The sequence below is a fragment of the Symphalangus syndactylus genome, chromosome 2 (genome assembly GCF_028878055.3).
Source record: "Symphalangus syndactylus isolate Jambi chromosome 2, NHGRI_mSymSyn1-v2.1_pri, whole genome shotgun sequence".
In the NCBI taxonomy this organism is placed as follows: Eukaryota; Metazoa; Chordata; class Mammalia; order Primates; family Hylobatidae; genus Symphalangus; species Symphalangus syndactylus.
The window spans coordinates 103,046,860-103,073,732 of NC_072424.2; the positions used below are offsets into that span (position 1 = coordinate 103,046,860).

The window sequence follows — 26,873 nt, forward strand, 5'->3', positions numbered from 1 at the left end:
ACACTTAGTTCAGTTCCTGTTTCTTTAGTAGGAGTTGGTGGTATTTTTAATGGTAGTGATGTCATTAAATTATAATATCATGGGGCCAAATCCAATATAGAAAACCAGAAAGCACCAAATGAAGTTTTTAATGCTTAAAGCAACAAAATTATGTATAGATTATTTAATACAATGAATGAGTCACAAATAAAATGCCATTAGGGGCCAGGCACGGTGGCTCACGCCTGTAATCCCAGCACTTTTGGAGGCCAAGGCAGGTGGACCACCTGAGGTCAGAGTGCGAGACCAGCCTGGCCAACACGGTGAAACCCCATCTCTACTAAAAATTCAAAATAATAGCTGGATGTGGTGGTGGGCACCTGTAGTCCCAGCTACTCAGGAGGCTGAGGCAGGAGAATTGCTTGAACCTGGGAGACGGAGGTTGCAGTGAGTCAAGATCACATCACTGTATTCCAGCCTGGGCTACAGAGCAAGACTCTCTATCAAAAAAAAGAAAAAAAAAGCCATTAGGCTGCAAAGGTTCTGTTTGGTAAGAGAACAAGTAGGTATATCCTATTTGGGAGGAAAAATAACACGTGCTAATAACACCATTTGATTGGACATTAGGTAGGTAATGGGTATGTTTCATCTTAAAATAATGAAAGCATTAACTTTCCAAAACACCACTTCATGTAAGTTGTCAAAATGATTATTTTTTTAAGGCATGGAAAAGAAAAAATATATGAACATTTTTTTCCTTGCACTATTTCTGAATTGTCTCACATTTGCTGAAATAAATGACTTTTAAAAATGCCAAGTGGCAAAACTCAAACATGACATTCTTCATACGGATTTTCCATTGCTTACTAAAAAACCTGAGTCGGGAAGAGGAGTGTTGTGATAGAAACAATAAATGCTAAATGAAAACTTAAGCTACCCATTGCTCCACTGGCTCATTGGAAATGATTTACAGTGTACCATGGAATTATTACAGTTGTGTCATTGCCAAATACCATATTATTTACTGTATAGTTGAGTATCTGATCATTTTACCTAGAAAAATTCCATGTCAGGTTATGGTTTCTGAACCTAACCTAACAGAAGTGACATACATTTTAAAATGTGGTTGGTGTAGGTGGCAAGCTGACAGGTAGCTCTGTGGCAGAGGCTGTGTTTATAAATATGAGCAGAAAACCAAACAGCATGGTTGCTAAGACAGCTAGGCCTTTGGAGCTGACCTCTCTCTTTTTGTTATTTTAGGAATTCTCCTACTTTCAAATCATTTGAGGAGAGGGTTGAGACAACTGTCACAAGCCTCAAGGTACAGATGAAGTGAATTCTGTGTGAGTGGGTCTATTGACTCAGGACAGCTTAGCCATTGCTGTGGTTAGTTTAAAGTCGAGGCAGGGCCAAGAAGGCAGGCTTGTAGCAAGTCAGACCTTTTTCTTCACATATAAATCTATGAATAAAACCACTATTGAATAGTGGTACTGTATCCTTAGAGTTGTTTGTATAAACCATAAACCATTCAGGGGTGAATTGTTCATTAAAGTGAATTGGGGTATGTGTTTACCACTTAATCTCTTAATGCTATCCTTCCACAAGTAGATATGTGAGAGACGACTGTGGATAGGATAAAGGCTATATGAATTCTGAATTTAGAGTGTGAGTGAAAGTTCAATAACAGCTCAGAGCTGCTCTGGTTTGGACACGGACCAGCAAAAACAAACTGGGGACTACGTATCCACTACCCATCAGCTACCTAGACTTGTTTATAAATTCAGGTATTGAGCACAGCACAGTATGGCTATCATAGAGGGAAAATTAAACTGAGTCACAAAATGCATTTTATAATAACACAATAATGCATTTCATCCCTGGGTATAAATTGAAAATATGCCTATTACAGAGTGTTTTAAAAATTCACTGGAATTATTGTTCTAGCATAGGTAAGTTTGAATAAAAAGAGTAAAATGAAATCAGTCTAGTCTTAAAATTGAACTCTTAAAACAAGAAAAATCATTAAAACTACTAAGATTATTTTTAAAGGTATCACTTAATGACTTAATTACATCTTGCTATCATTATCTCTATTTTGTATACAATCCATTTCTGTATTTTACCATAACTGGGAAAATTAAGAATATATGTGATCTTTAACCAGATCAAAAACCTTCATATCCCATGCTGATTATTCAGCTGCCTCTGAATCCTGTGTCTTCACGCTGCTCTCATGTGTGCTGCCTGATAGGTATATGTGAAGTTGTAAGTTATTCCTTACTCGCGGTTCCAGGTGCTCTTGTGGATTTTGACCTGGAGAGTCTTTTTCTTAGGGCAGGGTCTTTCACATAGTCTACTTCTACTTTATTAGACCCATAATTAGGTGTTTAAGGCCCAGGAATGAAATTATTACTCAGCATTTATCATGCCTTCATCAGTTTCATTCACCGGAAGTTTCCAGTTGTGCAGTTTCACTGCTCTGCATGCCAACATCATTGCTCACTGAGCGTACGGGAACCAATGGGAGCCGTTAAACAGCCCCATGGGTAGGAAAATTTTTTTAAAGGGAGGAGCATCCAATGTTGTGAACATTTGATCTTCTTGCTAGAAGATCAAAATGAAAGGCTCAAAAATCCTAGGAGTCAGTTTCTAAACATTTGGTTTTCAGCCTTAGATGACTCAGTGAGGATGGGTTCCATTGCCTGTTAGACAAGTTCTGACAAAGGAGAAGTTGTACTTTTTAGGTTTTATTTAGAAGAAGGAGATATGAAGAAGCAAAAGAAGAATAAAGAACAACCTATTATCATTTGCTTTTAGGAAACTCTGGTAAGCTCATGGCTCACATAAGATTTAAGTGTTTGATCCACATGCTCAGCTTCTCACTCTTCGCACCTCATTTAGATAGAAGGTATAGCCTGCCGTCTCCTTCAGACATGCACATAACTAACCCAGCCCACTAGATACTAGCCTTTGTGAAGACCTCCTGAAAGTGATTCTATGCTTGTATGACTGTTCGTGGTTTAACAAGACTCACATGCCACACGCTTCCTATCTCATGGCCAAAGCCTAATTCCTCTTTTTCTGTCCACCCAGGCAATGCAGAATAGCTGATAATTATGCTTTGTGTCAAACCTCCCACTTCCTCAATAATTACAAATTTCTCGGTCCTTTTTTTCCCGTTAGACTAAATAATAGATATGTATAACCCTTTTTTATATAGCTTATTCTCTGCAGTTTACTTTTGTGTTCTAAATCTTCTCCCAAATGTCTATGTTGTTCTTTAATTAAGGATCCTTAGACTGTTTTCTGCTGAGGGAATGACTCATGAGTCGGTAAAGATGAGTGGAATTTCTTGCAGGTCTATGTGCTGCATTTCCATTCACATGCCCTGCTTTCAATTTGATTTTTGAAAACACTGCTGATAAGGAATCATAGTCATATTTATGTTCTGTGAGAAAATAAGGTTCTGCTATAAAGGTCCACTCCTGCCATCTTCTCACACAATCTGTCATGTACCATGTGGCACTTGTACCAAATCCATGGGTCTTTCTTTATACTAAATTCTGTAGCTTGTTTTTCCATGAAACACTTTTCCAATCCTATAAAATTTAGTTCTGCCTATGCCCTTACAATGTATTACTTGACACTTCAGCTGATGTCACCTGTATAGTCACTGAGCATGCTTCCTATTTCATCCAAAACAAACAAGCAAATGCAGAACGAACTCCTGTGAAACCACTTTTGGTATCTTCTACCATCTCCCAGTGAGTCATGAGTAACTACATCTCTTCCAACCATTTTGCATCCATGTCAAGCAGACCATATTTTTAGTGCACCTACTTTTTGATAAATACATTACATGGCCTGGACAAAAACCTTAAAAAAAAAGGGGGGGGGGGCAAGTTGCATTACATGTTTTGTTTCTTTTTGTATTATGGGAGATTAGGAAGCCCAACTCAGTGATTCAAATGAAATTCTATGCAAAGAACGATTATAATTTGGGGGACAAAGTGACAAATACTTGGATGGAAAACAATTATGTAGAGAAGGGTCCAGGAGAATTTTATCATTCACATCTTTGCTTAAGGAGGTCCTTACCTAAGGTATTGCGGTAGGCAGTCATTAAACCTACATGGTTAGGAATATCTTTGATTCCATCCCTTCTTTGCCAAATTGATTTCTTACAAAGCCATTCCTTCCTTCTTTATTTTACTACTCTGTTTTGAGGAAATCAAGAAACAGGAAAGAATAATAAAACAAAGCACAGAAGAAAACGTCAGTAATTTGTATTCACTGAATTCAATATTGTGTGTTAACTTTTATTGCAAAAGAGAATGTGAATGGAAGAAAAAAGAGGAGAGAGGGAACTATTAATAGAGTAGATTACATTGAATTAATCTTATTTGTTTCTCTCAGGGAAGAAATAAGCATAGTGAAAAATCACACAATGGAAACCATCCCTTCCCCCAACCTGTTCCCAGTGTTAAGATAACAGAGGGAAGGAAGAATCAATGCTCTGTCAGAGGTCCACAAACTAAGCTGACCACTTTCTTTTCAATGGTACATAAGCTGAGATGGCTTTACATTTTTTAATGGTTGAAAGAAATCAAAATAAAAATAATATGTTGTGATATTTGAAAATTAAATTACATAAATTCACATTTCAGTGTCCATACATTAAGTCTTACTGAAACACAGCCTTGGCCAGGCCTGGCAGCTCACGCCTGTAATCCCAGCATTTTGGGAGGCCAAGGCGGGCAGATCACCAGAGGTCAGGAGTTCGAGACCAGCCTGGCCAACATGGTGAAACCCCATCTCTACTAAAAATACAAAAATTAGCTGGGCATAGTGGTGGGCGCCTGTAATATCAGCTACTAGGGAGGATGAGACAGAGAGAATTGCTTGAACCCAGGAGGCAGAGGTTGCAGTAAGCCGAGATTACACCACTGCACTCCAGCCTGGGCCACAGAGCAAGACTCTATCTCAAAAAAAGAAAGAAAGAAGAAAGGAAGAAAAAGAAGAAAGAAAAAGAAAGAAAGAGAGAAAGAAAGAAGAGAAAGAGAGAAAGAAAAGAGAGAAAAAGAAAGAAAGACAAAGAAAAGAAAAAAAGAAAGAAAGAAGAAAAGGGAAGAGAAAGGGGAACAGAAAGGGGAAGGGGAAGGGGAAGGGGAAGGGGAAGGGGAAGGGGAAGGGAAGCCATGCTCATTCACTTAGGTATTGGCTGTGGCTCTTCCTACAAGAACCGATTTGAGTATCTGTGAGAGCGAAAATGTGGTTCCCAAGCCTAAAGTATTTACTGTCTGGCCCTTTACAGGTTGAGTTTTCTGACACCAAGCAGAGTACAAAAATTCAATTGAATAAATAAATTTAAGAGGCAGAGAGAGATTTTAGTGACAATTGGAGAGAAGTGTGTTTTGTAATGATGGAACTGCTTTTGAACCCTGGTTACGTTTTTAAAAGGGCAGGCCAGGCAGCACGGACACACTCCCCGGTGTTGCTGATGTCTGCGGATGATCACTTTGGTGACAGAGAGGCATCAACATCAGTTTGGCAATAGCAACATTATCTATTCTATATCTTTTTTTTCCTTCAAAGTGTTTTTTCTACATTATGAAAAACAATGGGAGGGAAGGCCAATGTGACTATTAATAAGACTTGCACTAAGCATTTTGCATCATGTCAAGCAGACCATATTTTTAATGCGTCTACTTTTTGATAAATACATTACGTGGCCTGGACCAAAACCTTAAATAAAAAAAAAAAAGGGGGCAAGTTGTATTACATGTTTTTTTTCTTTTTGTATTATGAGAGATTAGGAAGCCAGTTTTAATAAGGAATTTTTAGCAGTTTTAATAAGGAATTTTTCAAAATACTTAGCCTTATTTTTAAATTGTAAGTTAATTCCTTCGTGTTTCTATTGTTAGTCAATAACAAATACACAAAAGAAAAAAGCCTCGTAAAGCATCATAACTGCATTGTAAGGAATATTCCTACTGTAAGGGTGTATTAATTCCATTTCACGCTGCTGTGAAGAAATACCTGAGACTGGGTAATTTAAAAAGGAAAGAGATTTAATTGACTCACAGTTCCACAGGGCTGAGGGGACCTCAGGAAACTTACAATCATGGCAGAAGGGGAAGTAAACATGTCCTTCTTCACACGGTGGCAGGAAGGAGATGTGCTGAAACAAAAGGGGGAAAGCTCCTTGTAAAAGCATCAGATCTTGTGAGAACCCACTCACTATCACGAGAACAGCATGGAGGTGACTGCCCCCATGATTCAATTACCTCCTACCAGGTTCCTCCCTGGTAGGATTATGAGGACTACAGGAACTACAATTCAAGATGAGATTTGGGTGAGCACACAGCCAAACCATATCAAAAGGCAATTGCCTAAGATGATGTGAAATCACCAGTGATTAGGACTTGATCCATCTTCAACTTTCAAAGCAGAAACCAGAAATCATTTTCCATTGAGCCACTCTGACTTTTCAAAAGACATTTGTCAGAAATCCAGTTTGCCCTGCTAACTCCCAAGTAGAAAAATCTAAGTTTAGGTCATGTAAGGATGTTTATACATTTGTAAAATTGGAGGGATTAATAAAAAATCTAATTCCATTTTGATTAGATCAGTTCTCTGGGTGAGTGGGGATAGGTGTTCCAAGTCCATGGATCCGATTATGCGCCTGAAGGAATTAAAATTTTAGATATAGAAGAGATAAAGAGAGGGTTGCTAAAACTGTGCAAAATTAAAGTTTGGAATCCTATCCCAGAACCCAAGTATGAATAACATTCTGGCACTCTGCTAAAGGAAACAAACTTCTGTACATTCTTTTGTTTCTAAAGATAGAAAGTATTTCTGAATTTGAAAGTAATCCAGCTTTTGGTATTCTTATAAAAACATTACAAAAATGATAGTAACAACTAACGGCATTTTTGTGGATCTGCTCATTTCAGACGAAAGTAGGCGGGACGAATCCTAATGGAGGCAGTTTTGAGGAGGTCCTCAGCTCCACGGCCCATGCCAGTGCCCAGAGCTTGGCGGGAGGCTCCCAGCGGACCAAGGAGGAGGAGCTGCAGTGCTAAGTCCAGCGCCAGCGTGCGGCTGCATCCAGAAACCAGCCACTACCCAGCCCATCTCTGCCTGTGCTTATCCAGATAAGAAGACCAAAATCCCGCTGGGAAAAACCCAGGCCTTGACATTGTTATTCAAATGGCCCTCCAGAAAGTTTAATGATTTCCATTTGTATTTGTGTTGATGATGGACCACTTGACCATCACATTTCAGTATTCATAGATGACTGTCACATTTTAAAATGTTCCCACTTGAGCAGGTACACAACTGGTCATAACTCTTGTCCGTGTAATTCGATGTATATTTTTCCAAACATGTAGCTATTGTTTGCTTTGATTTTTGCTTGGCCTCCTTTATGATGTGCATGTCCTTGAAGACTGAATGAACAGTCCCTTTCAGTTCAGCAGATCAACAGGATGGAGCTCTTCATGACTGTCTCCAGCAATAGGATGATTTACTATAAATTTCATCCGACTACTTGTGATCTCTCTCACCTACATGAATTATGTATGTTAATTTCAGCAATTAAAAGAATTGATTTTAATGACTTTGAATTCTTAATTTCTTTGTCTTAAAAGTTGCTAGTTATGATTTTACAGATGCAATTTTAAATCAACTTTTAGCCAGGTGCAGTGGCTCACACCTGTAATCCCAACTCTTTTGGATGCCAAGGTGAGAGGATTGCTTGAGGCCAGGAGTTAAAGATCAGCCTGGGCAACACAGACCCTGTCTTTACAAAAAAAGAAAAAAAGTAGCCACACATAGTGTTGCTTGCCTGTAGTCCCAGCTACTCTAGAGGCTGAGGCAGGAGGATTACGTGAGCCTAGGAGTTTGAAACTGCAGTGAGCTATGATTAAACCACTGCACTACTCCAGCCTGGGTGACAGAGTGAGACATTGTCTCCAAAAATAATAAGTAGTCAACTTTTACTGCTAATTTGGTGAACATGAGAGAGGATATGAACATGAGAGAGGATACCTCAGCTATCCTAGGATGTTAAAATAATCTCCAATTTTAAAATTGCCTCCAATCTACATAGAGTAGTAGTTAGTCAGATAAAGGATAGCCAAAAAAGAGATAGCTAGAAAGTGGGAAAAGCAGCGTTCTGCAACACCTTTCAATTTGTAAATCGTTCACATGTATGAAAATAACTGGTATTTATCAATCCACTCAGATTTCTGCACTAACTTTTATCTTCCATATCATATGTATCTCTTTTCTTTTTCTTTCTTTTTTTTTTTTTTATTGAGACAGTCTCGCTCTGTCGTGTCGCCCAGGCTGGAGTGCAGTGGCGCAATCTCGGCTCACTGCAAGCTCCGCCTCCCAGGTTCACGCCATTCTCCTGCCTCAGCCTCCCGAGTAGCTGGGACTACAGGCGCCCGCCACCACGCCCGGCTAATTTTTTGTATTTTTTTTAGTACAGACGGGGTTTCACCGTGGTCTCGATCTCCTGACCTCGTGATCCGCCTGCCTCGGCCTCCCAAAGTGCTGGGATTACAAGTGTGAGCCACAGCGCCCGGCCTCTCTTTTCTTTTTCTAAATGGGAACATATATTTGTTATTAGGTAGCAGGGATATAGCCTTAAGATATATTTGTAACATGCACACTGAATAGACATCCAACCTAAAAAAAGAATCACTATTTAAAAAGCCCATATAATATATACGTATTTGTTAGCATGCTAATTGTTCATTTTTTGTGTTTATTAAATAGAAGTGATATATACGACATTTTGAAGTAAAGCACATCTGAAAAATTCTACTCAAATTAATGGAGCGTGACAATCTGTACAATCTGTACACCTAACTGAAAATCAAGGTGGTTCAGGACAACATCATCTCTGAGGCCTGGAATCTTAGCAGAGGGAATGGGGCTGTAAACTTGACCAGAGTGGACAAATGTAGACAAAGAAGGCTCACTAGCAGGGATGCTGGCATTCTCCCTTACTTGTGCTTCCAGCCTGTTGGTTGAAGTAGAGGCAGGAAACCAACCCTGCCCAGCTGGTTCTCAGGCCATGCTGGCTCGCTCACCACAGCACACAGGTACTCAGTCTCTGTGCCCAATCTATAGCTGCCTGTTGACCGTGAAGTGGCCAGCTTGTGAAAACTCCCTGCCACCTTCTTTTTTACCATATTCAGCACACCACATTGTATTAGATAAAGTTATGGTACTTTAAACAAATATCTCCATTCACCAACCAATTTCTGCACACAATAGTCTCAGCCTTATAATCTGAAAACACAATATTAGAACTGGATAGAAAAACAATCAAGAAAACTTAGTGGTAATATCTTACAGCTTCCAACACATTTTAGCTATTTTATTCCATTCATCAAAATTCCGATTTCATTAGTTTGGTAAGAATCTTATGCCCATCATCTCTATTCGTCTAAAAGCTTTTCATTATTCACTCTGACCTAGAAGTGATATTCATAATGGCCATGGCATAAGTAGCATTTTTTCTTTTTGTCATAAAATGTGTGTGAATAACTCAGATTAGATGAATCAAACACCTGTCGGTAGGTGGGCAGTCTTACCTAGTTTAGTCAGTGAGCCTACTCTTAGCTTCAGGAGCATCACTAAGAGCTGCCTGGTTCTCCCTCACCATGGGTGTGCAAGCTCATCCTGATGCGACTGATAGCTGAGCCTCTCAATTACATCTAGTGCGGCTCAGTTCACAAGCAGTAGTTTAAAGTGTTTCACAAGTCCTAAAAAGTAATTGCACACAATGGACATAACCTTTTAATAACAAACCAAAATGACTTCAGGTCAACATCATGTGTGTATGAAAGGATACCTCCACAGAAAATGTACAGTTGACTCTTGAACAACAGGAGTTTGAACTGTGAAGGTCCACTTACGTGCAGATTTTCTTCTGCCTCTGCCACCCCTGAAACAGTGATACCAGCCTCTCCCCTTCTGCAGCCTACTCAACATGAAGACAATGAGGATAAAGACCTTTATGATCATCTGCTTCCACTTAATGAATAGTACATATATTATCTGTTTTTTTTTTTAACATTTTGTTTCCAGAGCTTACTTTATTGTAAGAATACCACATGTAATGCATATAGCATTAAAAATATGTGTTAATTGACCATTTATGTTATCAGTAAGGCTTATGGTCAACAGTAGCTGTTGGTAGTTAGGTTTGGTGGGGGTGCCAAAGTTAGAATCAGATTTTTGTTTTATTTATTTATTTATTTTTTTGAGACTGAGTCTCACCCTGTTGCCCAGGCTGGAGTGCAGTGGTGCAATCTTGGCTCACTGCAACCTCTGCCTCCTAGGTTCAAGCAGTTCTCTGCCTCAGCCTCCCGAGTAGCTGGGATTACAGGCACCTACCACCAGGCACGGCAAATTTTTGTATTTTTAGTAGAGACAGGGTTTTACCATCTTGGCCAGGCTGGTCTTGAACTCCTGACCTCATGATCCACCTGCCTTGGCCTCCCAAAGTGTTGGGATTACAGGCGTAAGCCACCACTCCCATCCTAGAATCGGATTTTTGACTGTGCAGGCCTAACCCCCGAGTTGTTCAAGCGCCAATTCTTTCAATTATCAAAAATTCTGATGTAATTGCGATTACAAAACAAACTAGCTTTTAAAAAAAAGTAAGCCATTCTGAAATTTAACCATTTACCACATTTTAAATACAGTTGCTATGATGAACATATTTGTAAATTTACAATGCTACTTTATCTCACAACTCACATCACATAAAGATTACAACTATTGGCTGGGCATGGTGGCTCATGCCTGTAATCCCAGAACTTTGGGAGGCCAAGGTGGGTGGATCAACTGAGGTCAGGAGTTCGAGACCAGCCTGGCCAACATGGTGAAACCCCGTCTCTACTAAAAATGCAAAAATTAGCCATGCGTGATGGCACATCCCTGTAAGCCCAGCTACTTGGGAGGCTGAGGTGGGAGAATCTCTTGAACCAGGGAAGCCGAGGCTGCAGTGAGCCAAGATCATGCCACTGCCTTCCATCCTGGGTGACAGAGAGAAGAGACCCTGTCTCAAAAAAAGATTACAACCATTGGCAAGTCATTTTAGCAATGCAATCTGCATATCTTACTCTAAATTACACATTTTGTTAGAAATCTGTTCTTGAACCATAGCAAACAGAACAAACTGCATGCTTTAGGACGTATCTTCATGATATGCCATGCCATTCACAGTGGCCAGTGTAGAGGGAACCCAGGGATCTACATGGCTCTTCTGTCACTGTTCATTGTTCCAAAATTACGTGTAAGCTTGAAAGTTGTTGAACATCAACCCCATCGTCCTCCTCTCACTTAGTATTCAATTTGAGTGGAAGTAGTGTGATAAAGGAAGATGGTGGTAAGTTTGAAAAGTGACTTAATATGAAATGTGAAACAACTTCTTCAAACCTGGCATTCAAATGTAATTTCAAACTATAACAATATTTGGCAAAATCTTATGGCTACTTTTGATAACTTCTAAGCATGGTAAAATTCTTTATCCAACATTTCTGCTTGACCTTCAGTTCACACCAGAGGGTATATTCATGTACACACACATTATATATATAATATATATAATACATATATCCATCCATCATATATATATATATATAAATTAAAGCAAACCAAAAATAACAAAATCAAGTCTTTCACAGAAATCATCCCATTTCACCTTTGAATGTGAAGACTGACAAATTGCTTAAATGAAAATGCTGAGTACAGAGATGCTTTTTTACAAAGCACCTCATCAGTCATTTACCCCAGAGCCTGTATCACCACCACAAGGCTTTGAGGTGAATCAACATTTTTCAAATACAAGGGCATTGAGAATTATGTAATAGCTGGTAAAATACCAATCCATAAGGGGAAAACAGTGTAGGGAAAATGGCTGCACTTTAGTCAGGAGTAAGCTGACGTGGTGTTGCAAAACTGAATGGCCTTAGACATACTAACTGCTGCCCAAGGAGGCACCTGTATCCTTTTAGGAACACGATGTTATACCTTTATCCCTGACAATTGGCAGAACATAACAGCAGCTCTGCAAGGGGTCTCATGGGAAATTAAAGTGGTTGACAGCCTTACTGATGACCCCCTGCAGAGATGGTGGGCATCCCTGGGCTCTGGCTATGCTGGGCCCTAAAAGTCATAACTAGTATAGCTGGGATCCCAGTAGTGAGCTGTTGCTGTCTGTATTGTTGTGGATTATGGATCCAGGGCTCTGCCCTATGGGCATGTATCCCTACCTGAAAGACTCCCCTCGGCCTAGAGGGTAGAGTGTAAGGGAAATCGTTGTGCTTTAGTCAGGGGTAGGCCAAGGTGGCCTTCTGGTGCACCATGACTCAGCAGGTTTGGAGTGCAGGCACACAACTCTGCACATTATGTAACCCTGCCACATGAGGCACGTTAGGTGACCACTCACATGAGCTTGTGCTTGGCTTGGAGCCACTATTGTCTGTAAAAGGTACAACTACCCTGCTGATGCTGTACATATAGCTCACATCCAGAGAAAGAACAAAGCCATGTCAAAACTGCCTATGATTCCCAGAGTGTTTTTCCAGCTACCCACCACCGGCCCACCGACTCCCCTCGGACCTCAGCTTGGGCTAGAACCTGACAATTGGTGCTGTAAGCAGGATCATGAGGTGAGTGAGCCTTTGGTCCCTGCTGATTCCAGGTCAGCCATGTGGCCAGAACATGGGCTGTGGTACCCAGTGGCAGCTGTACTGCTCAGATGGGCTCTGGTGGAAACCCGGGCAGTGGTAGATGGGTCATGCTTCAGTGCAGGCACACAACTCTACACATTATGTAACCATACCATGTGAGGCACATTAGGTGACCATTCACATGAGCCTGTGCTTGGCTGGGATCCATTATTGTCTGTAAAGGATTTAACTACCCTGCTGATACTGTACATATGGCTCACGCCCAGAGAGAGAATAAGACCATGTCAAAACTGCCTATGATTCCTAAAGTTTTTCCAGCTACCTGCCACCAGCCCACCGACTCTCCTTAGACCTCAGTTTGGCCTAGAATCTGACAAACAGTAACAAATAATTCTTTTTTCTTGAGTTCAAACCATGAATAATGATTTACTCTCCACTGTAATTATAGGGTTATCATTCAGAAGAGAAATTCTAGGCAAGTGGCAGTTATCTTCTAAGTGAAAACATTTTTGAGTAACAATGCTCAAATATTTATAGACATTGCTGGTAGGCTCAGGAGCTGTTATTTTGTTGATCTTCATTTTGTTATTTTCTTATCAAATGTTTTATTTATAACACTATTATATTTTTTCTTTCTTTCTTTAAAAGGTGTATTTCCTTAGGAAGGTTTAGGACTAATTGAAAACTCCCATTTCATAGGTAGATGATGAACTGAGATAATGGTTAAGTGACTAGTTATAAAGTTTAACCCAGTAGAAGTTTCCAAAGTCTCTCTGTGAACTGTTTTGTTAGCTATTTATGAAAATTATGGTAGACAAAACATTGAAAATAAAACTGCGGGGCCACAGAACACCTCTGGTTATAAATACTTGAACTTTATCTGGGGTTATTTTGTGTGTATGTTTTCATGCCAAGGGAAAAACTCCACAATGCTAATAGATGGAGTTGTTTTCCTACTAACCATATATCCAGTAATGGACTTTTACCCTCTTTCTTCTTTTTGATACAGAGCAACTACACATACGTATGTGTGTTGCTTCTGAAAAGATCATGCACCTTGCTTCCTGCAGATTGGGTATCCATGGATACTGCAAAGAGTTTCCAAAGAAACGCTGCCTAGAATTTTCACCATGCCAGCCTCAAAGGCCTTCAAATGGAAAGTGACATTTGAATTAAAGGGACAAGCATCATTGCTCCACACCTAAATATTGGGCAGGTTTGCAGAAATCGTATTCCTTTTTGCACTATTCAATGTAAAGGCAGACAGGGTGGATTATTTATCCTATAAAAGGGAGAAGAGAGGAAGAAATCGGGTTGATATATTCCCTACCTAAGGCTCAATGACCCCAGTTCCTATTTATATTTCTCACCTGATGATACATGCTCTTACAATAAAGGTCTCAAGATTTATAAGCCAGACAGGGAAAAATATACAGAGAATACAAGCTGCATTTTTATATGCCCCAGTTTATATCTCTAAATGACAAAAAGTATTGGGAAGAGGGCAGAGCCTATTAGTAGGTTTACAACCCTATGCTTAGGAGTCTGAAGCAGTCTGCAGTGAAATTCAAAATCTGGCTCAAGAGAGTGAATCTGAATAAGGCAGCAATTTCACCTGGGGAGAGAATACATTACTAGTACATGTTCTTTTCTGGATTCTTATCACTAAATCAGCGGAAGAATCTGTTCTTAAAAGCAATCATAATGAAATTTTCTGTTGTTCAATGAATCTGGCCTTTGGGGATATCGGTAATTGTCAGAATAAGATGATTTTAAATCTCCAATAAATACTCCAAAGTTTTAAATGTTTAATATTTATTTAGTTAGTTCATAAACAGGCACTGCCCCCTCCAGTCTTCATCCATGGCACTTTCATGACCGCTTCCTGTTCTGTGGCTTCTTTTAGTGCCCAAGTTATATCACATTTCTTGCTGAAGTCCAGACAATTGAAAACAAACAGACTCACGTCTAGGGAAATCAACAGACCAACAATGGCAAAACACAATACAATGAAATGGAAAACTAATGTTTGTTACAGGAGTGCAGCAATTTAGAGAGTGTCTCAGGAGTGTGGCTCACTGGCAGCTGCAGCTATGTTAGCGTTTCTTTCTGCCTCAAGTTCAGAAACAAGCTGGACTATCTCAGGGTGATTGAATTTTCCTGCAAAGCAAAAGAACAGGGAAAAATCTGTTCCCATATTGACAAGAGAGTATACTCATTTCCCCAGCTTGATCCCAGGGTTCACTGGGGGCTCTAGTCTGTGATCTGACCCACACTTCACTCCAAAGCAGAAGGAGATTCCAGGTCCTGGGAAGGGGCCGAAGGGGACCACTTGGCACTTCCGCGGTGTCACCCCAGGTGCAACTGAGAATAAGGATGAGACTCAGGCAAGGAATCATCAGTTAGGCAGAGCTAGGGGAAACTTCACCAGGCTCCTGAGTGCCTCTACCAGGAACTATGGGAAAACTCAGGTGTGAGAGCCCAGTAAGCTGAAGACAATCTCTGCCCATTCCAAACCTGCAATTAAGTAAGGAGAATGAAGCACCTATATATGAAAAGACAAGGAGGAAGATCAGAGGGGCTAGGCCAGCTCAGGATGTAAACAAGGATGCAGGTGTCTCTCTTGTAAACACCTCTACACTTCAATTGGCTGATGTGTGCTGTCATCCCTGCTCCTCAGACCTCCCTAGATTGCTGCTTTGGTAGCAACCAAGCTCTAAGCTATCGTAGGTCCATGACGGCTCGCACGGGGGACTGTTCAACCCAACATCTCTTCTCTCACAGTCTTTTCTTGCCTGTGTCTGTTGCTGCTTACTGATCATTCCACATTAAACTCTATTCCATTTACTTCCTATCCTCAGCCTCTTACCCGAATGTTTCCTTCCCTTTCTTTTTAGATGCTCCACATGAATGGGTCAGATGAGGGTACCAACAGTGGGTTTCCCTAATGTTAACATTTGTCACTACACTGAGTAAGCCAAACTAAAACGGACTCTTGTTAAAAATGGTGTTGACTACCTGCCGTGGAATCATAGAAGTCTTGCAGTCTCCCAGGTTTGTGTTCAAGGTCTTCATATTCAGATGCTTGAAGAATCATCTCACATTGGTCTAGCTGCTTCACAAATTTGGCTTCTGCACTAGATTGGGTCTCGTACTCCTAAGTAAAGGGACAATTAAAGCAGCATGATTAGCGCTGCATAATAGGGTATCCCGGGAAAATTCTGACTCTGGTACCTGAAACCAAAGTGACGGCTACAAGTACATTTTGTATCGGCCCCATTTCTCTACTGTTTAGAAACCCTTCAGAGATGCTTCTCCTGTAATTTCACAGCCTAACACCAGGACTCTATACAAGAAAGATGTGCTCTCCATTCTAAGTATTCTACTCGAAGCCATGGATTTCTCATATGTTCATCTTAGGTACTTTCAAGATCTTTTCTTCCTGTTTAATACCCTGTCTTCATTTTAAGATCATTGTTCTTTACCTAGGTAGTTTAGATATTTTTAACTTCAAGCTGATATTTCATCTTATGCCTCTCAAACTTGTATTTCTCTCTCCATTTCATGTCAGGTTTCCTTGTCATTTGTAAGTGAATTTCTAGCTTTATCATTTACTTTTGGTTACCACTTTACCTGGGAATCTCTGTGCTTACTTTCCACATAGAGTAGATTTAATTAAGTCCCTCTGGGTTAAGACTATTGAGGATACAGCCAAGATCTGAGGATTTTACATGCACTGGTGTGTGCATGTGTTACAGGTGGGAGGTGGTGAATGTGGTGGGGGAACAGTTTTTTTACCTTTCCCTTCCCACTGGTCCCCTGCTCTGCAGTGCAGACTTCGAACAAGAAGCTCCAGGAGGTCTGCTTCTTATAGAATGATGCATACCACCCAATCACAAGTCCCAATTAATACTATATAGATTCATTCTTCTATTAAGACCAAAGTGCTCCCAACTGGTTTCTCTGCCAAGTTCTTGTTTGTAATTCTACCCCAGATGTGTTCAGATAATAAACCTGTCATGGTTTCTTGGCAGGGTGATGTGATATGAATCAATTAAAGGTTTCTTAGTTTTTATTACATGCTTATTCTTATAAAGGCAGCTACTTGGATTTGATAAAGCTGAGAACTGTACGGGAGAATCATTTAAATATGGAACCAAATACACTTTGCTTTATCTCAAAGGCACTTAAAAATAATTTCATTTTATTTGTTTATTCACATTCACAGTTATATATTTATGTTTAATAAATTCAAGTTCATGATTTCACAAAAGGAAATGGAATACTCCAAGCATAGAAGTCTAGAAATTTTTTTCTGTTGAAAGTGAGAAAAATATTTAAAGACCATTAGGAAATACAGCTTATTACAAATTCTCATGAACTTACAGATTTCTCTTAAAAGAAATATAAATTATTGAAATTTTCCCTCAAAAAAAATGATATAGGCATTCTCCAATAAAAAGGCAAAGCACACAAAATACTACTACAGACAGAACTCTAGGGGTAAGAAGAATGCATGGCATTTGGAGAAATTATTGCAAGTAGCTCTCAATGTCAGGAAGAGTTAGGTTCAGATTTGCATTTCAGAAAGGTCCCTCTAACTACAGGTGGATAATATCTAGATTGGAAGCAGAGAAATCAGATTCTAAGACTTTGTAGCACTAGCAGAGATGTTATAGAAATCTGGTCTAAGACAGTAGCAGTGAAAATGGAAAGAAGTGGTAGGATTTAAGAAATATTAAGGATAAAAAAGTGAAGTAAAATATAAAAGTAAATGAGAAGGAAAACTGAAAATGACTGCCTACTTTCTGGTTTGAGTAACTAGGTTCATGATAAATAGTGAGCAAAAGAGAAGAAACAGACAAAACCTGACACAGCAAAGAAACAGCAAAACCCAAACAAAAACTGGGAGACATGACATTCCCATCAAGTCCAAATACGTGCAAGTAGAGACAAACCACCTCCAGCCATAAGTCCTGCATGCCATCAGCATGGGAGTAAGAGAGGATTAATGTCTGATGGACCTAAGAATAGGAGAATCTCAAAAGGGCCAACAGGTATTCTCTAGAAATTTCACATTTTAAGAATGGTAATTGACACTGGGAGGGATCTTGCCCACTCCAATAGTGGATGAGCACAAGGAGCTTACATCAAAGACAGCCCAGCCCTACTGAATTTTCCAATCTGACCTGCTGGGGCTCCTTTCCAGGAGAGGGCCGACATGAGGAGAAACTGCTAGGAAGAAAATCAAAATTGAGTGGGATACAGATAACACAGATGAAGAAAAGACCCAGATAAAAATGGGGAAGGGGAACGAAGCCAGGAGGACATCTCTAAAAGCAAGCCACCATATTTTTTTTAATGCTACGTTTAAAAAAACACAACAACAACAACAACAAAAGCAGAAGCAGCTCTGTGAAGTTAAAAATGCAACTTGTTCTCACCACAAAATATAATATGTGAGGTAATGCATATGTTAATTAGCTGGATTAGCCATTCCACAACATTTATATATTTCAAAATGTCATGTTGTTAGCCATAAACAATTTTTGTCAATTTAAAAATAAATAAAAATTAAAAAAAAACAAAGAAAAAGAGCAATTTGAAACAAATTTCCTTTCAAAGTTCAGTAAAACTAATTGCCAATCAAAATAAGCAACAGAAAAGCACAAAGGTCAGATCCTATACAGCTATCTCATAAGATAAAAAGAATAAAAAGCAAAATAACATCTCACAGGCAATTTGTGTCAAAAAGACATATCAAAAAGATAATTACATTTTAAAAAGAGAACTTGAATCTATATTTCAAAAAGAGACAAAAGACATTAAGAAAATGATACAAGATGAGATTCCCGGGCAAGATGGCCGAATAGGAACAGCTCTGGTCTGCAGCTCCCAGCAAGACCAAGGCAGAAGGTGGGTGATTTCTGCATTTCCAACTGGGGTACCCGGTTCACCTCACTGGGACTGGTTAGACAGTGGGTATAGCCCACGGAGGGCGAGCCGAAGCAGGATGAGGCATTGCCTCACCCAGGAAGCACAAGGGGTCAGGGAACTCCCTCCCCTAGCCAATGGAAGCCATGAGGGACTGTGCTGTGAGGAAGGGTGCATTCCAGCCCAGATACTGTGCTTTTCCCACAGTCTTTGCAACCCACAGTCCAGGGGATTCCCTCGGGTGCCTACACCACAAGGGCCCTGGGTTTCAAGCACAAAACTGGGCAGCCATTTGGGCAGACACTGAGCTAGCTACAGGAGTTTTTTTTTTCGTACCCCAGTGGCACCTGGAATGCCAGCAAGAAACAACTGTTCACTCCTCCAGAAAGGGTGCTGAAGCCAGGGAGCCAAGTGGTCTTGATCAGTGGATCCCACCTCCACAGAGCCCAGCAAGCTAAGATCCACTGGCTTGAAATTCTCGCTGCCAGCACCGCAGTGTGAAGTCAACCTGGGACACTGGAGCTTGGTAGGGGGAGGGGCGTCCACCATTTCTGAGGCTTGAGTGTAAACAAAGCTGCTGGAAGTTCCAACTGGGTGGAGCCCACTACATCGCTGCAAAGCTGCTGTAGCAAGACTACCTCCCAAATTCCTCCTCTCTGGGCACAGCATCTCTGAAAGAAAGGCTGTAGCCCTAGTCAGGGGCTTATAGATAAAACTCCCATCTCCTTGGGACAGAGCACCTGGGGGAAGGGGCGGCTGTGGGTGCAGCTTCAGCAGACTTAAATGTCCTGCCTGCTGGCTCTGAAGACAGCAGCAGATCTCCTACCACAGTGCTCAAGCTCTGCTAAGGGACAGACTCTCTCCTCAAGTGGGTCCCTGACCTCCATGCTTCCTGACTGGGAGACACCTCCCAGCGGGGGTCGACAGACACCTCATACAGGAGAGCTCTGGCCAGCATCTAGGGGGTGCCCCTCTGGGACGAAGCTTCTAGAGGAAGGAACAGGCAGCAATCTTTGCTGTTCTGCAGCCTCTGCTGGTGATATTCAGGCAAACAGGGTCTGGAGTGGAGCCCCAGCAAATTCCAGCAGAACTGCAGAAGAGGGGCCTGACTGTTAGAAGGAAAACTAAGAAACAGAAAGCAATAGCATCAACATCAACAGAAAGGACAACCACACAAACATTCCATCCAAAGGTCACCAACAGCAAAGACCAAAGGTAGATAAATCCACAAAGATGAGGAAAAAACAGCGCAAAAAGGCTGAAAATTCAAAAAACCAGAATGCCCCTTCTCCTACGAAGGATCACAATTCCTCACCAGCAAGGGAACAAAACTGGAGGGAGAATGAGTTTGACAAATTGACAGAAGTAGGATTCAGAAGGTGGGTAACAACAAACTCCTCTGAGCTAAAGGAGCATGTTCTAACCCAATGCAAGGAAGCTAAGAATCTTGATAAAAGGTTAGAGGAATTGCTAACTAGAATAAACAGTTTAGAAAAGAGCAAAAATGACCTGATGGAGTTGAAAAACACAGCATGAGAACTTCATGAAGCATACACAAGTATCAATAGCCAAATCAATCAAGGGGAAGAAAGCATATCAGAGATTGAAGATCAATTTAATGAAATAGAACGTGAAGACAAGATTAGAGAAAAAAGAACGAAAAAGAATGAACAAAGCCTCCAAGAAATATGGGACTATGTGAAAAGACCAAATGTTTGATTGGTGTACCAAAAAGTGATGGGGAGAATGGAACCAAGTTGGTAAACACACTTCAGGATATTATCCAGGAGAACTTCCCCAACCTAGCAAGATAGGCCAACATTCAAATTCAGGAAATACAGAGAACACCACAAAAATACTCCTCAAGAAGAGCAACCCCAAGAGACATAATCAGCAGATTCACCAAGGTTGAAATGGAGGAAAAAATGTTAAGGGCAACCAGAGAGAAAGGTCGGGTTACCCACAAAGGGCAGCCCATCAGACTAACAGCAGATCTCTCTACAGAAATCCTACAAGCCAGAAGAGAGTGGGGGCCAATACTCAACATTCTTTAAAAAACGGCCAGGCACGGTGGCTCATGCCTGTAATCCTAGCACTTTGGGAGGCCCAGGCGGGCAGATCATCTGAGGTCAGGAGTTCGAGACCAGCCTGGCCAACACGGTGAAACCCTGTCTCTACTAAAAATACAAAAATCAGGCAGGCATGGTGGCGGGCGCCTATAATCTCAGCTACTCAGGAGGTTAAGGCAGGAGAATTGCTGGAACCCGGGAGGCGGAGGTTGCAGTCAGCCGAGATTGTGCCATTGCACTCCAGCCAGGGCCAATAACAGCGAGACTCCATCTCAAAAAAAAAAAAGGAAAAAGAAAAGATTTTCAACTCAGAATTTCATAACCAGCCAAACTAAGCTTCATAAGTGAAGGAGAAATAAAATCCTTTACATAGAAGCAAATGCTGAGGGATTCTGTCACCACCAGGCCTGCCTTATAAGAGCTCCTGAAGGAAGCACTAAACATGGAAAGAAAAACCAATACCAGCCACTGTGAAAACAAACCAAAATGCAAAGACCATCGACACTATAAAGAAACTGCATCAACTAATGGGCAAAATGACCAGCTAGCATCATAATGACAGGATCAAATTCACACATAACAATACTAACCTTAAATGTAAATGGGCTAAATGCCCCAATTAAGAGGCACAGACTGGCAAATTGTATAAAGAGTCAAGACCCATTAGTGTGCTGTATTCAAGAGACCCATATTATGTGCAAAGACACACATAGGCTCAAAATAAAGGGATGGAGGAAGATTTACCAAGCAAATGGAAAGCAAGAAAAACAGGGTTGCAATCCTAGTCTCTGATGAAACAGACTTTAAACTAACAAATGTAAAAAAAAGACAAAGAAGGGCATTACATAATGGTAAAGGGATGAATGCAACAAGAAGAGCTAACTATCCTAAATATAGGCTTCATCTTTGGGATGCAAGGCTGGTTCAACATACGCAAATCAATAAACATAATCCATCACATAAACAGAACCAATGACAAAAATCACATGATTACCTCAACAGATACAGAAAAGGCCTTTGATAAAATTCAACACCTCTTCATGCTAAAGACTCTCAATAAACTAGGTACTGATAGAACATATCTCAAAATAATAAGAGCCATTTATGACAAACCCACAGCCAGTATCATACTGAATGGGCAAAAGCTGGAATCATTCCCTTTGAAAAACCGGCACAAGACAAGGATGCCCTCTCTCACCACTCCTATTCAACATATTATTGGAAGTTCTGGCCAGGGCAATCAGGCAAGAGAAAGAAATAAAGAGTATTCAAATAGGAAGAGAGGAAGTCAAATTACCTCTGTTTGCAGATGTCATGATAGTATATTTAGAAAACCCCATTGTCTCAGCCCCAAAACTCCTTAAGGTGATAAGCAACTTCAGCAAAGTCTCAGGATACAAAATCAATGTGTAAAAATCACAAGCATTCCTATATACCAATAATAGACAAACAGAAAGCCAAATCATGAGCAAACTCTCATTCACAACTGCTAGAAAGAGAATAAAATACCTAGGAATACAATTTACAAGGAATGTGAAGGACCTCTTCAAAGAGAACTACAAACCACTGCTCAAGGAAATAAGAGGACACAAACAAATGGAAAAACATTCCATGCTCATGGATAGGAAGAATCAATATCGTGAAAATGGCCAAACTGCCCAAAGTAATTTATATATTCAATGCTATTTCTATTAAGCTACCATTGACTTTCTCCACAGAATTAGGAAAAAACTACTTTAAATTTCATATGGAACCAAAAAAGAGCCCACATAGCCAACACAATCCTAAACAGAACAAAACTGGAAGCATCATACTACCTGACTTCAAACTACACTACAATTATATGGTAACCAAAACAGCATGGTACTGGTACCAAAACAGATATATAGACCAATGGAAGAGAACAGAGGCCTCAGAAATAACAACACACACACTTACAACCATCTGATCTTTGACAAACCTGACAAAAACAAGCAATGGGGAAAGGATTCCCTATTTAATAAATGGGAAAACTGGCTAGTCATATGCAGAAAACTGAAACCAGACCCTTTCCTTACACCTTATACAAAAATTAACTCAAGATGGATTAAAGATTTAAATGTAAGACCTAAAACCATAAAAACCCTAGAAGAAAACCTAGGCAATACCATTCAGGACATAGGCATAGGCAAAGACTTCATGACTGAAACACCAAAAGCAATTGCAACAAAAGCCAAAATTGATAAATGGGATCTAATTAAACTAAAGAGCTTCTGTACAGCAAAAGAAACTAAAAGAAACTATCATCAGAGTGAACAGGCAACCTACAGAATGGGAGAAAACTTCTGCAATCTATCCATCTGACAAAGGGGTAATATCCAGAATCTACCAGGAACTTAAACAAATTTACAAGAAAAAAACAAACAACTCCATCAAAAAGTGGGCAAAGGATATGAACAGACACTTTTCAAAAGACGACATTTATGTGACCAACAAACATATGAAAAAAAGCTCATCATCACTGGTCATTAGAGAAATGCAAATCAAAACCACAATGAGATACCATCTCATGCCAGTTAGAATGGCAATCATTAAAAAGTCAGGAAACAAAAGATGCTGGAGAGGATGTGGAGAAATAGGAATGCTTCTACACTGTTGGTGGGAGTGTAAATTAGTTCAACCACTGTGGAAGACAATGTGGCGATTCCTCATGGATCTAGAACTAGAAATACCATTTGACCCAGCCATCCCATCACTGGGTATACACCCAAAGGATTATAAATCATTCTACTATAAAGACACATGCACATGTATGTTTAATGGGGCACCATTCACAATAGCAAAGACTTGAAACCAACCCAAATGCCCATCAATGTTAGACTGGAAAAAGAAAATGTGGTACATATACACCATGGAATACTATGAACGCATAAAAAAGAATGAGTTCATGTCCTTTGCAGGGACACGGATGAAGCTGGAAACTGTCATTCTCAGCAAACTAACACAGGAACAGAAAACCAACCACCATATGTTCTCACTCATAAGTGGGAGTGGAACAATGAGAACATATGGCACAGGGAGTGGAACATCACACACTGGGGCCTGTCGGGGGGTGGGGGGCAAGGGGAGGGTTAGCATTAGGAGAAATACCTAATGTAGATGACAGCTTGATGGGTGCAGGAAACCACCATGCCACATGTATACCTAGGTAACAAACCTGCACGTTCTGCACATGTATCCCAGTACTTAAAGTATTAAAAAAAAAGAAAAGAAAAGAAAATGATACAAGACATAGAACAACAACATAAAAACAGCGAAATGTAACATAAAAGGTTGTTTCAGAAACTAAGCAATAAGGAACACAAGGGTAATTAAATATGATAAATAATGCCTTAAGAGAAATAGAAATGGAAAAGGAGGATAAGTTTAAAAGTTGAACAGAAAGGAAGATGATATAAAGGGTTTGAGATAAGGTGATAAATAGTGAAGACAGGCAAAGAAGAACCAACACACAGATACAGGAGAGTCCCAGCAAAAAGAAAAGCAAAGCAAAAGGAAAACTATACCTCAAGAAAACCTTAAAATTAAATTTTTTAAAAAAATTTCAAAGTATATATTGAAAATGCATGCTAAATACCTAGGGATATTAACCCAGAATGAGCAACATGAAGATACATTCCAATAAAATTACCAGACTTAAAAGAAAAAAAAATCCTTTGGACACCTATATAAAAAGAGTATCTGGCATTTAAGGAAAATAAAATTATGATCAGACTTTGACAGCTTCTCCATATTGTCAGAAGTTCAGTCAACTAGACATACAGTTGGCTTAACAAGTACCTTTTTAAAATGTCTCTGCCTATCTGTCCCTCAAAATACAGTTGCGGCTTGATGTAGAGCAGTATAAGGATCCCGGGACCTTAAATCTTCAATCTGTTACTTCTATTTTGATATAAATAATCTGATTTAAGATATTCAAGAAAAGAAACTGGGAGTAAGGATTTTACATGCAGTGAAACTGACTTTCAAGTATAAAGAACACAGAGAAACTATTAATAACATGCAAGAAGAAGGAATACTGTTCCGTGAGCCTTTCATGAGGAATCTACTAGGCAACAAGTCTCAGAAAAACAAAACTCTTGAGAAATTGCCATAAGGACTGGTGATGAACATAACTATATGGTTACTTGTAGAAGTAAAACTAAATGCAGTTAAAAAGGAAAAGGTTATAGTGTGTAATGGTGAAATGTTTTAACAATGTAGATATAGTCCAACTATTTAAAAAAATAGGATGACTCAGGGATAGTATAGGCAAAACCATTTTTAAAATTGTTTTCAGTAATCAGAATTAATGATGGTGGTGTATACAACTGTCATTCTGAGACTGGTTCATGTGTAAAGAGGGATAAAGCAAATGAGTATTTATAAAACATTCTAATGCTAGCATCCTTTCTGTACTCTACAGCCAGGATTCCTGTTGTGGAAAAAAGGATATGCACCATAATAGAGAAGTGGTTAAGTAAAAACTCTGTAGTACTAAATTTGAATTGAAAACATCAGTATGAACTCACAAGGTATTATATGTGCAATGACCAGGTATAATGCTCATTATGTGGTCTTGAAATACCATTTTCTATTTTAAAATAAACAAACAAAAAACAAAACAGGAGGTCAGGGTGGAACATGCTCAAGATGAAGCTGGAATGCCCTGTCATTTCTGCTGTCTGTCGAAGAAGCATATTTATCCCCCTTTTCCTACATGAACTGTAATCAGAGTAGATGAGAGTGAAGCACAAAATTATTTCAGCTAATAAATAAAAACAAAAATAGAATATTAGAATATTACCATTCTGAAGCCCCAAAGTATTAAGAGATGTAAGCATGAAGAAAAACTAGTCATTATGTGGTGCATGACAGAAGAACCCAATATGCCCCCATAGTTTTGCCAAAAGGTTCCAACCTGAGTCTGATCTAGCCTGTGGATCCAGCTGCCAATCTGTATAAAATAAGAGAACAGAGGAATGTGACCTGCACCACAAGTGTGCAACTGGGAAACTATGGGAAACTCTATAGGTCAAATGGTCTGGATTCAACAGGTAAATTATAAGAAAAAGAAAGAAATGGAGGGGGAGACTGTAGATTAAAGGAGATTTAAAAGACACTAAGCTTTAAAAAAAAGTGAGCATGATTAAACTAAAATATCTAGAAATGAATAGTTAAGTGATTAAACCTTAAAGACATTCTAGTGATGTCTGTGAAAATCAGGGTAGTGGTTACTTTTGTTGGGGGAGGGTGTTTGGATCAGGGCAAAGAGAAGGGCTTCTCGGGTGAATGAAAAAGTTCTAAATCTTTACCTGAGTTGTCGTTAGAAGAAAGTTATCTTTCTAATAACTCATTATGCTACTCTTGGGCTTTTGCATGGTTTTGAGTATTTTATTTCTCAATAAAAGGCTTTTAAAATAATAAAAATGGCAGAAGAGAACAGGCACAGGCATGAGGCTGTTGAGTTGAGGTTCCTGTGGACGATTAGGCGGAACTGCTCAGGAGTCTGCTGGATTTATGTGTCTGGGACTTAGAAGGAATGTTTTTCAGGAGAATGTACGGAGCAATCAGCACATGATTGCTGAAGCACAGGAGGCATGTGGAGAGAAAAGAAGGCCAAGGACATGGCCCCTAGAGGAAGACAAAGGTTCTGAAGATGTAGGTTGAAGGAGGGGAACCTTTGAAAAAAGAAACAGCCAGAAAGGCACAGAGAAAACCAGGAGAGGGCGATGTCACGACCTGAGGGATGAGGTTTCCAGTAGGGGAGTGGCAACACCTCATGCCGCCACAGTGTCAGGCAGCACACAGGGTTGCCGGATCCAGCCACACCCACACGAAGGCCGGCTGTGACCTTAGCAAGTGCAGTGCCTGGTGGGCCTGTCAGTCACAGCATGGTGGCTGTGAGGAAGCAGAGTCAGGGAGTGCAGCTAACTCCTCACCTGTTTAGTTGTGAAGAGAAGTAGGGAAATGTGGCATTCAGGGAAAACTATTCCGAAATAGCGTCGGTGAACATATTCACAAGGCTTCTAAAAAGCTGGAAAACTTCCTATCTGACAGCGTCTATGTTCTCAAAGAAGGAAGAGGCAAGAATACTTGCTATAAAATCAGGGGAGAAGTGAAGAGGGCTGAACAGCTGATGTGGGGCAGAGAC

General features: G+C 40.1%; 2 protein-coding genes across 11 annotated transcripts in view; one reads left to right on the forward strand and one right to left on the reverse strand.

The window, feature by feature from the left end:
* The window catches only part of TPD52L1 (TPD52 like 1), a 110,125-nt gene extending 102,524 nt beyond the window's left edge, over positions 1 to 7,601 (forward strand). For 3 of the 6 annotated variants that reach the window (XM_055263323.2, XM_055263331.2, XM_055263339.2), the window contains 2 exons: positions 1,240 to 1,300; positions 6,936 to 7,601. In XM_055263323.2, the coding sequence (XP_055119298.1) occupies positions 1,240 to 1,300; positions 6,936 to 7,064 (190 nt within the window). In that variant the 3' untranslated portion in view covers positions 7,065 to 7,601. The remainder of the gene's footprint in view (positions 1 to 1,239; positions 1,301 to 6,935) is intronic. The other 3 variants (XM_055263367.2, XM_055263352.2, XM_055263341.2) reach the window with 2 other exon arrangements.
* Positions 1 to 26,873, reverse strand: part of HDDC2 (HD domain containing 2) — a 78,663-nt gene that overhangs the window by 37,862 nt on the left and 13,928 nt on the right. For 2 of the 5 annotated variants that reach the window (XR_010116594.1, XM_063621165.1), the window contains exon 5: positions 6,100 to 6,160. Coding sequence is in view for 4 of the 5 variants with exons in the window: in XM_063621165.1 (XP_063477235.1) it covers positions 6,100 to 6,160 (61 nt within the window). In the remaining variant the exon portion in view is untranslated. Of the gene's footprint in view, positions 1 to 6,099; positions 6,161 to 14,496; positions 15,216 to 15,716; positions 15,856 to 26,873 lie in introns of those variants that run through there. The other 3 variants (XM_055263296.2, XM_063621152.1, XM_063621157.1) reach the window with 3 other exon arrangements.